Source organism: Tarenaya hassleriana, unplaced genomic scaffold, assembly GCF_000463585.1.
Source record: "Tarenaya hassleriana unplaced genomic scaffold, ASM46358v1 Cleome706, whole genome shotgun sequence".
In the NCBI taxonomy this organism is placed as follows: Eukaryota; Viridiplantae; Streptophyta; class Magnoliopsida; order Brassicales; family Cleomaceae; genus Tarenaya; species Tarenaya hassleriana.
The window spans coordinates 3949-15770 of NW_010969608.1; the positions used below are offsets into that span (position 1 = coordinate 3949).

At 36.0% G+C, this 11822-nt stretch overlaps 2 protein-coding genes across 2 annotated transcripts; both read right to left on the reverse strand.

The window, feature by feature from the left end:
- Window positions 1–5378: 5378 nt before the first annotated feature.
- On the reverse strand, window positions 5379–6176 carry LOC104801613 (BAG family molecular chaperone regulator 6-like). Its single transcript, XM_010524931.1, has one exon. The coding sequence runs from the start codon at window positions 6174–6176 to the stop codon at window positions 5379–5381; it is 798 nt and encodes a 265-aa protein (XP_010523233.1).
- Window positions 6177–7689: 1513 nt separating this feature from the next.
- Window positions 7690–8383, reverse strand: LOC104801612. The gene has a single exon (XM_010524930.1). It carries the CDS (start codon window positions 8265–8267, stop codon window positions 7776–7778), a length of 492 nt encoding a protein of 163 aa, XP_010523232.1. The 5' UTR covers window positions 8268–8383; the 3' UTR covers window positions 7690–7775.
- Between the last annotated feature and the right edge of the window lie 3439 nt (window positions 8384–11822).

Genomic DNA, 11822 nt, shown 5'->3' on the forward strand with positions numbered 1-11822 from the left:
CTGATTCCTGGAAGGAGGCCATGGTTCTTGAACTAGATGCTTTGATCCAATCCAACACTTGGTCCTTATGCTCTTTGCCTCATGGGAAGAAAACTATTGGCAGCAAATGGGTATTTCGAACCAAGTTTCATGTTGATGGTTCAATTGACAAGCACAAAGCCGGCTTAGTAGCCAAAGGCTACACACAACAAGAAGGCATTGACTACCTTGAAACATTCAATCCAGTTGCAAAAATGACCATAGTTCGAGTTCTCCTTTCTCTTGCTGCATCACAACGATGGATTGTTCATCAGTTAGATGTCTCTAATGCCTTCTTAAATGGTGATTTAGATGAAGAACTTTATATGGATTTACCACCAGGATACTGTCAGCTGAAGGGGGAGTCTGTTCATCCTAATGTTGTGTGTAAACTCAACAAATCCTTATATGATCTAAAGCAAGCTTCCCGCCAATGGAATCAGAAGCTTAATCAGGTACTCCTTGAAGCTGGTTATCTTCAATCAGTTGCTGATAGTTCTCTATTTCTGAAGACAGTTGGTTCTCGTTTTGTGGCTGCATTGATTTATGTAGATGACATTATGATTGCTGAGAATGATATAGCCATGATTGTAGATCTAAAGGCTGCTTTGAGTTCCAATTTTCGTATTAAAGATATGGGAGACATCAAGTATTTTTTGGGCCTTGAGATTGCACATTCCACACAAGGCATTTACATCTGTCAACATAAATACGCCTTAGAATCGTGTGGCTGTAAATCTCTTGGTTCTCCTATGGAGTTGAACTTAAAATTGAGTCAGGATACAGGAGACTTGCTTCCTGATGCTACAGTATACAGAAAACTGATTGGTAAATTAATTTACCTATCCATTACTCGTCCCGACGTTGGGTTCTCGGTGAACAAATTGAGCCAATATATGGCTCAACCACGGACAACACATCTACAAGCAGCAATACGCATTTTGCGCTATCTCAAAACTGATCATGCTCAAGGTCTCCTTTATTCATCTGATTCTCCAATCTCTCTCAGTGGGTTTTGTGACGCTGATTGGGCTAGTTGTCCTGATTCCCGACGATCTGTGACATGGTATTGTATATTCATTGGCATTTCTTTGGTATCTTGGAAAGTTAAAAAGCAAACAACTATCTCTCGAAGTTCAGCTGAAGCTGAATACAGATCCATGGCTCAGACCTGTTGTGAACTTGTTTGGCTCAACTCTCTGCTTCGCGAGCTCAGGTTCAATTTTCCGCATCCTATCACCTTATTCTGTGATAGTAAGTCTGCTATACACATAGCTAACAATCCGGTATATCATGAGCGTACCAAACACATCGAATTGCACTGTCATTATGTCCAGGAGCACATCAAGTCAGGTTTCCTCAAATGTTGGTTGTAATGCTCTAGGATGATCCATGATATGACATTTGACTTTGTATTGATTCATTGATTTATGAATGCATTATTTATCCGTTATACGATTAGCATGTTTGTTGTATTTCGGCATCCTTGAATCATTAGAGAATGATTCTAAACTCCCTAGTCAGTCATCATTGTGGGAACAATGTTGAATGAAGACTAGCATGAGGTGTGATCAACGCATTGGATGTAGATCACAGTCATGGGTACTCGTTGTGAACGAGTGACTGGATGACCCGCATGAGATTGTCACATGGACAGAGTCATGACTTGAATCTCATACAGCGGTTCATTTATGGATCCTCATACCTGAGATGTCTAGAGTATCTGATATGAGGAGTGACGTGTCTTGACTGCGTCAAACGTCGTCTTTAACCGGATGATTATAACAGCGTTGATCAGATACGTTCACGAATCATATGGAGATAGTAGACATGCAATATGGGACTTGTCACCTCCTTAACAGGAGAGATATCGCTGGGCCCTCTCGTGGAAGTCGGACTATGAAAACGCGTGGCCACGCTATAGATGAAGTTGCATCTATTTTATTAGTCGATTTGCCAAGACGAGAAAGTATTTGAACTTGAAGGGTTGCTCAAATCATGCCCTTGTTCAACTTATGATATCGTGAGACAAAGGATCAGAATTCGAGCTGTTAATGCCGTGGTTAGATCACCTCTAACTCAATTCTAAATGGGTGGTCATGGCGTCTTGCTAGAGGCTAACCATGACTTGTGGTTCGGGAAAAGTTCCTAAAGTCACTACCACTTAGAATGGGCCTACAGGGTCACACACCAATAGAGATGGACTTTTACGTGAAGAATACGAAGAATGGAAACGAGATTTGACCAAAGAGCATGAAAAGGAGTTTTCAGTGCAATGACAAGTCGGATCGAGCTGACCAAGAAGGGTCTTGGTCCGGAGCTGACCACACGTGGTCCGCCGGACCAAGCCTTCAGGTCAGCCGGTCTGTGGACCTCGGACTAAGCTTGGTCCGCCGGACCAAGCTCCTGGTCCGGCGGACCGGGATCCGGAAAATTTCCAAATATTCGTTTTTAGGGTTTTCTAATCTTATTTAAGTTTGGGGTTTCGTCCAAACTTAATTAAGGCCGACCTAAAACTCAGAGAAACATCCTAGAACCCTAGAGAAGTTGTTCTCTTTGATTTCTATTGTCCCAGGATTGGATCTCGTCTCTTGAGTTACCCTTTTCTTCACTAATCCTAGCAGATTCGTTCCAAATCGTTTGGAATCCTTCCCGTCGGTGTGGATACGTGTAGAGGAGCTGTACTTTCAGCTCTTGGTGATTTAGAACAGGCCCCGGATCGAAATAAACTTCAAGTCTCATCGAGAACGAGGTAAGTAACGATTCCCTCGGTGATATACACGATCTTTCGGTTTTTGTGAGTTTGGTTGCGTGTGACGTTTGACTAGGTTTAGATTTTTCTTCCGCTGCATGAAACCTAGTAAACCAAACCCTAGATCGATATGATCGCATGCTAGGAATCCGTAGATAACTTCAACATCAAACCCTTACATGTTGCTGGTACAGAACAGTTAGCAGACTTATTGACCAAGCCTATAGCAGTGGACAGATTCAGATATCTTCTCTCCAAGATGGGAATACATCATTTGTATTCTTCATCTTGAGGGAGAGTATCAAATATGGTTGTTACTACGTTAATTTGGTTGCATCTTTACTGATCACCGTTATAACATTCAACATCAAACCCTTACATGTTGCTGGTACAGAACAGTTAGCAGACTTATTGACCAAGCCTATAGCAGTGGACAGATTCAGATATCTTCTCTCCAAGATGGGAATACATCATTTGTATTCTTCATCTTGAGGGAGAGTATCAAATATGGTTGTTACTACGTTAATTTGGTTGCATCTTTACTGATCACCGTTATAACATTGGAGATTGCATACACCTAGGTTGTCTGTTTTTTCCTTGTGTGTTTGTAGTTGTCCTAATCTATAGCCTGAGCTGTATAGGTTTGTTACGATTGTATTTGTATTTCCATTTTTTATTTTGTACATTTTACAAATTGTATATATACATTGGTCGACCACATATGAAATGTAAGGAGAACTTTTTACAAAAACCTCTGTTTTTATTTTCTCTTGTCCTGAGATCTCCAGAACTTGTTATACCCAAATCAGACTCACAAACACAAATCATCATTGAATTTCTTACGAGATTCCAAATCCAACGGATACTCATCAAAGCATATGCGGCAGAAGGGAAAAAAATTAATGCATCAGCATAGGCTCGGAGGGTGAAGGGAAGCGAGGCTCGTGTTTATTTTTCTTCAAATTCAATTATCACTATTATTCAAATTTCATAATTACTATCATGTTGCAAAAACACAAATCTCTCAGACTTAACAACATAAATTTCATTTTCTTTTGATTAGATATATATAAATAGATGTACATAAATGATCAAATTTTTCTTTTGTCAAAATCTATAACCAAACAGAAAATAATTAGTACCTTAACAAATTTTGAATTTGAGTAAAAGTCCTATTGAGCTGAGTTGAAGTTCAGTGAACTACTTCACAACGGAACTACAATATTTACTAATTTTTTTCTTTTATATTTATTTATATTAAAAATAGATTAGAGCTAATAGTTTTATTAAACAAAAAAGTTTAAATAAAAGGGGTTAATCTTATAACTTGTGAGATAATTAGAAACAAACACCATGTTAGTCATGTTTAAGATGGTTTCCATTAATACGTTTAGTGGGGATTATTACTGTCGGCATGATCAAATGAAGTGTCAAATATACCCTTTGTTTTTTTTTGTTATACCACGAGATGGTCCTGAACGACGTTCAACTATAAACCGACATCTTTAAGTCTTGCATATTCAGACTAATCTTCACTCATTCCTGGATCAACGCACTAAACGATAAAGAACTGGTCTGAAAGATAATTTCATTTTCAAAATAGGGTTCGAACCCCTGACCTCTGATTAAAGGACAAAGATGCTGAATCATCTATGGGACCGACTGGTTGCACCGCCGCCACCCGCAAACGGAGCGGTTGCGATTTTCGGCGGTTGCGGACGATTGAAAAACTGAATGGTTGAACCGCAACCAACCGCAACCGCAACCAAACTTGTGTTTTCTAATCGCAGCTTCCAACTTCGTTTTGGTAGCGGTTTCCGGCGTTTTGACAAAAAAACTAAAATATTTTTATTAGAAATTATATAAAATATTAATATATATATTGGTGATAATTTTGTTTAATGTTATGATTTGATATTATTTTTTAGTATTATATTTTAATATTTTTTTTGACAATTTATATCAAAACGCAACCGCAACCGTAATGAACCATTCACTTCTAACTGCACCCACTCGCAATCGCTATCAACAGCAACTTCTCAACCAGTCAGTACTAATCATTTATAATCGCTATCAAACGTTTTGAAAACGCTATCACCCGCAACCGCAACGTTACAACCAGTCAAACCCTATGTCAACTATTCGATTCTTAAACAATGTTAGTTAAATAAAATATGATATTAGACCAAACTCAGTCAAAAATTCCTCCAATATAATATATAATTTAATGTTACCATTTTTTTTGGCCACCCAATATTATATAGTTTCATTCCAAAAAAAATTCAAATTTGACATCACCCGCAACCGCAACGTTACAACCAGTCAAACCCTATGTCAACTATTCGATTCTTAAACAATGTTAGTTAAATAAAATATGATATTAGACCAAACTCAGTCAAAAATTCCTCCAATATAATATATAATTTAATGTTACCATTTTTTTTGGCCACCCAATATTATATAGTTTCATTCCAAAAAAAATTCAAATTTGACATAACCGATACATATTTTTTTTTTTTATCACGTGGCTCAAAACATGACCCAATACGAAGCCCAAACAAACTGAGATTATAAATACACAAATGAACGGGAACCACGAGTATCCTCTCTACCCTCGACCGGGTTTCTTCCCCTCCGGCGACTCCAGCTTCGTCGCCGCCGCGTTCCTCCTCTTCTTACGGCGGAGCCTATCGTAGACGAATGCCTTCTCCAGCTGCTCGACTCGCTGCGACAGTGAACTCAGTAGCCGAGTCTGCAACTCGTTCCGATCGAACAGCTGCGCCATCATCTCCATCATCCTCTCGTTTTCCTCCATCATCCTCTCCAGCATCTCCTTGCTCTTCTCCTTCCCTTCGCCTCTGGTTTCCTCCTCAGTCCGTAGCTGCTGCTTCTCGTTCTCTTCCTCAGGGATTTCTGGATTTGCAGACGAATCTGTTTGGCTCTCTGTTCGCTCGATCTCCTCCATTCTCTCTCCCTCGGCTTCATTTCTTTCGTTTTCGTGACTGGTTTCTGGAGATTTCTCTGTATAAAGTTCTTTTTGAATTTGAGGAACTTGGGTTCCATCTGTTTCTGTTGCTACTTCGACGAGATCGGGGCTATTGTCTTCGAATTGAGCCGCGGGGCATGGATCCGAGGGGTTTTCTTCTTCCATCGGAACTTGCACCATCTCTATCGTTTCTTCACCGGTGGTTTCAGCGGCGGAACTTTCTTCGACGGTAACAATGGCGTCCAACGTCTCCTGCAACGCGATCACTTTCCTGATCACCGTCTTCCTGTAATCCCTAACACCGGGATCCACTCCTCTCACCGAGTCCAACCTTAACAACAAATTCATCAACATCTCGCTCATTCCCAAACGCTCTCTCGAATCTCTCCGCATCAAATCCACCGTCTCTTTCGCCGACATTCTCTTCTCTATCTCTTCCACCGCCCTTCTCACATCCGCTATCTTCTTCACGCTTCAGAGGCGAAGGGAAGGAGAAGAGCAAGGAGATGCTGGAGAGGATGATGGAGGAAAACGAGAGGATGATGGAGATGATGGCGCAGCTGTTCGATCGGAACGAGTTGCAGACTCGGCTACTGAGTTCACTGTCGCAGCGAGTCGAGCAGCTGGAGAAGGCATTCGTCTACGATAGGCTCCGCCGTAAGAAGAGGAGGAACGCGGCGGCGACGAAGCTGGGGGCATCCCCCTCGCACTCGGCCTCTTTCGCACCGTATAAAATGGAGCATTCCAGTGACTTCCGAAGAATGAATCATCCATGTTTTTTTCTTTTTTTCTGTCACTTTCTCGGGTAAATCAGATAAATGTTTATGGATTGTCTTCAGAAGGAGGAGGAAGTTTATATGAAGCGATAACGGAAACTCTGAGAAGGATAGGAAACCTTCTAGAAGATTCTGCGGGGAGATATCTTTCGCGCCTTATAGGCCTCTCGTTCTACTGGAATCTTCCATTGTAATCACGTGCTACGCGGCTTGGTTCTTTAGATGCTCCTTCGTTTGGGTATTTGCCACGTGTCCCTGTTGAATGAAATCGAATGCATGCCGTTTAACGAGACGGAAACAACAAGGCGTTTTCACTTCCCCCGAGAAGCCAAGTTTGACGACTGACTGGGCTTCTCTATCGGGCCCATCTCGACGTCTCCATGATTAAAAGTCCTAATCTGATGCCATATTGTCCCGATATTAAAAGTTAAATCCCCAACCCCAAACAATATTATTACAATATTAATCATCGATAAATAGATTATCCCAACATGAAAATTTTTACATTATCGTGGCCTGGCGGCAGCAACTGCAACACGTGGACCAATCTGCTAAAACGAAATATGTCGTCGAATAAAATAAAGAGAAAATCCCACTTTCCAAAATGTAAAAAAAATATAAAATTTAAATTTGAAAAATAAATATACTAATTTTTATATATATATATAATCCGACGTTTTACCTGGATTTTGATTGTATCTTTCACAAGATAGAAGAAGCTATGTGAATATCTTTTTCAAAGTGCAGACCCGAATTGGGATTGCGAGATAGATTTGGTGTTTTCTTCACCAATTTAACAATCTAATCTTATATATAAATATACCGTTGTTAAATATGTAAAAACAATACTTTGATTTTTCAAATACGTTGTTGATGATTCTATTCAAATTGTTTGAAATTATTTCAATGTATTTTAATTAAAAAACATTTCTATACTTGAATATTAATGATGTCATGGATCGATGCATAGAAAATTATTTTCAATTTCAAAAATTGAGATATTTTATTAGTATTTTTAATATTTATTTATATATGTGTAAAATTGATGTAATTATTTACATATTTTTTCCTAAAAATAAACAATCAAATGGGGGAGTGAAAGAGTTCATTTCAATAATAAAAATAAAAGATATACCAAAACAGAGCTTAAGACGAAATAAAAATGTTAAGAACATACCATTTTCATATATGATATTAATCACATATAGAACTTGGTTACATTCGTGATTTATTTTAAAGAACTCTAATAATTATAAGCTTCAATACTATGATAACTAAATTTCCTCCGAGACTGATAAGTAGTAGTCCCAATCCCAATCTTAGAAGGACTGAGAAGCCCACATCCCGACAACCCTCGCCGGTGGCATCCTGGCCGTCCGATCAAATCTCCGGCGATCTCACGATCGTCCATCGCCGCCAGAAACTCCCGGAACGAAACCACGTCGCATGGCAACATCAATGGTCCGTCGCTGGTGAAACCAAACTCCGACTCGGCCTCGTCCAGCAAAACCCTAAAGAGTGGGTGATTAGCGTACTCTGTCCGAACCACGAACCTCTGCCTCTGTGGACCCACGTACACCGTGAAACATCCCCCAGGTGCTCTCACGCGCCGCCACCTCCGTCTCTCTCCGTCATCGGCCGCCGCCGCCGTCTTCGGGTTCCCCATGGACTTGCACCTCTTCCATGTTTTCACGATCAAGCTCGGTTCTTTTCCTTTCCCCTCCTTCACTTCCATCACGTATTTAATCACGAATCTACCTCTGATTCATTTGGAAACTCGAAAAAAAACATGGGGGTTTTCTTTGTATGATGGGAAAAAAACAAAGAAATTAGTGATTAGAGCTTCATGGGTTAGGAGATGTGATGGTGTATCATATATATATGCATATATATATATATATATGTTACTTGTAAAGAGTTGACGAAGAGTGGATTAAAACTATGGGAAGACATTAATAATTGATTATAGTAATTATTAATTAATTAGTGTTTTATTTTATAATTAAGTTTGAATGTCATTATTATTGATTCGATATACTAATTGTTTTTCTTTGTTCAGTTTCTCTCGTGGAGGGGCGTACGTAATAAATTATACAAATATATATATATATATATATAATTATTTCTGTTATTGTTCTATTTCATTTAATTTTGTGAAATTATTTTAAAATTAGTTTTTTTAATGGATTATTGTGTTCAAGGCATGAATGACACTGCATAATAGAAAAATATCTTATGACTTTATCATTTATATCTAATATTCATTTATCCTTTCATATTAGGGGTTGCATTTAGTTATTCGGTTTATAATTTTAACTGTTTGGTTCAGAAACAATTTATTCGGTATTATAAAATTTATATTAAATTAGTATCGGTTTTTATTAAATTCGGTTCGATTCAATATTGCTATCGGTTCGGTTATGATACAGTTTTACCAAATAAAAACCAAAATCAAAACGGGTTCGAGATGGTTCGGGTTTTTATAGCAAAATTTGTAACTTATTTATAGCTCATGTAAAGATAAAAATAAAAAATCCAACATAATATTTTTGGATCTCAAAATAAAGCATATAAATCATGATACATGGAGGAGGAGATAATCAAAACCTGAAGAAAAGAAAATTTTTGGAGTTTATTAATTTTATTTAAAATAAATAAATGAAGTTTTTAGTGGATTCCAATAAATTTGTTTGTCATCGTAAATAAATAAAATAGATATATATATTAATTAAAAAACTAAAAATAAAAATAAAAATACCGAAATACTATACGATATTCTAAATTTCGTACCGTTCAAATTATTTATAAAATACCGAATCGAACCCAAATCCATTGGGATCGGTATGGTTCAAAACTAAATTCTCGAATCAAACTCCACATCCCTACCCCACTCCTACTTCATAGGCAAACAAAATGAATGTTTTTACGAAAATATTTGTTAATTTAATACATTCTAAGTAACAATATTGCTCCCTTAGAACAGAAATGTTCAACTTCTTTATTCCAACCCATTTTAGGGGGAAATGTTAATTTATTTATTTAACAAATAGTTCCCTTTTACAATGGTGAGAAGCTTGCAAGAAGATCATATAGATCCAGTGGGGAATCATTAATTTGCCATCAAATCTAATATTGCATCTTGCAAATTTTCTAATATCATGGGCTATGGTCATTAGTGGGTTGTGGAATCCGTCAAATATTTAGAGGTAGAGTGGTGATACAAGAAAATAAAAGTTACAATATTTTCTAAACTATACATCTCAATCAAATAATTCATATCAACTTAATTTTTTTTATATATAAATATATTATATGCGACATCTATTTCGGTCCACTAAATCATATTTATATATCCATTCGATCAGGATTTAATATCTCTAGGAAATTGTCTAATAATATACATGCATATTATAGAACAAAATATATGAGTTTTGTTAAGAGTTGGTGGTCTCGTGGTGGTGGAAACACAAAGTGTTGTTCACAATCCAGAATTCGAATCATGATATTATCAAAAACAAATATATGGGTTTTTTAAAATATACATGTTTGAGACGCACCAAATATCAAATCTTTAGATTTGCATAAAAATCTGTTTTTGAATCGAAAAATTAATAATGGAAAGGAAGAAAGTATATGGAAAGTAATTCACAGTGTAGGAGCAGCCCATGTGAACTTTATTTTCTGTGGTCGATAGTTACCGATGATTTTACTTTTTAGCCGTCAAAAATGGAATCTGTTTTAATTTCAGACAATCTTTTTTTTTTATTGGGAATTATATTTTATTTTTATATGAAATGAAGATGCCAAGTCAAGGTCGGCATTTTATTTAGTATATACATTTTTGTGCATCTTTTTTAAAAGTTTTGATTTGTTGATATTAAAAAGTTTGGAATACGATTTCAACCATATTGGACCGTTAAAAAAATCAACTTCTAATTGTTTAATAAAGAATGATCAATTTTAAATTTTGAGCAAATAAAAATGTTTTTTTTTTATTTTGTTTTTAAATGGTTGGATGTTGCATGGGTCATGGTCGGTACTATGAAGTCACATCTTTAGGCTTTAGCTCCACGTATTCCTGGCTAATATATATATTATATACAATGCCAGTCTACGCCATAAAAAAAGATACATACATATATATATATATAAGCTTTGAATATTTACTTTTTTATGGTGTGAATCAATTAATCGTAAGTAATCTATATTTACTATTTAGGTTCAATTCCCTTCCGATTAACTTTTTTTTATTTTACAACTTTTTTACTAATCAGAATACCTATGAATGATGATCTAATTATTTGTTAAATCACATCTCCGAAACTTAAACGATAATAGTATTTTTTTTCGTTAATCATTTGATTGCTTTGTCGTCATTACTTTACTCACAATTAACAAAGCTTGCAACTTATTTTACTCACAAATAATTTGACATTATCTGGTGATTAATATATCTAGATTCTAGATTCAAAATATTAGAGGTCATATTATCTAGTTTATATATAAAAAGTCATGAAAAAAATATAAATTTATAATAATACACATTAGCCATAACCTAAATAAAAAAATTGAAAATAAATACAAGTTTTACACGTGTGCAAAAAAATCAATAAAGAGAAAAAAAGCAAGTTCTTTATTAAAAAAAAACATTTAAAAGCAAATCTGAACACAGAGACAAAGTTCCAAAACACACCCTTTGAGATCACAAACCCTATATCGATGATCCCTTCAAGTCCTCTACCTCGCCCGTGCGAATTTGATTGGACATTATCAAAAATATATTCTATATACTATTTTGATTTTATATGACTAGAATTACACTCTAATCACATGTTAATTATATTGGTCATAATATTAAATTTATAGTAATCACACTAATTCACTATGTTCATTTATTATATATCAAACTAATCATTTGATAAAACTATTATAAATTTAAGATTATTATCTATATAATCACCATGTAACGACACTGTAATTCTGATGATATGTTCACGCCTAAAAGAGTTTGAAGTCCCGTTGTCTTGGGTTATGCTTTGATTTTTTTGAAACCTATTAAAAGCCCAATAAACATAGCATTTGGGCTTTGGGAATGATCGGAAAGGCCCAATATAGGTTTTCTCTTTTCCTTATTGAGCAATATATTTTGACAGACAGTAAATAAGTTATTCTCTAGTTCAATTAGGATGAATCTTGTATCAGATTTTTTTTTTTTTTAAAAAAAACAAAATAGTTTTTCAATATTTTTTTGGAAAAATCCAAAAAAAAATACTGAACTTTGCAATTTTGA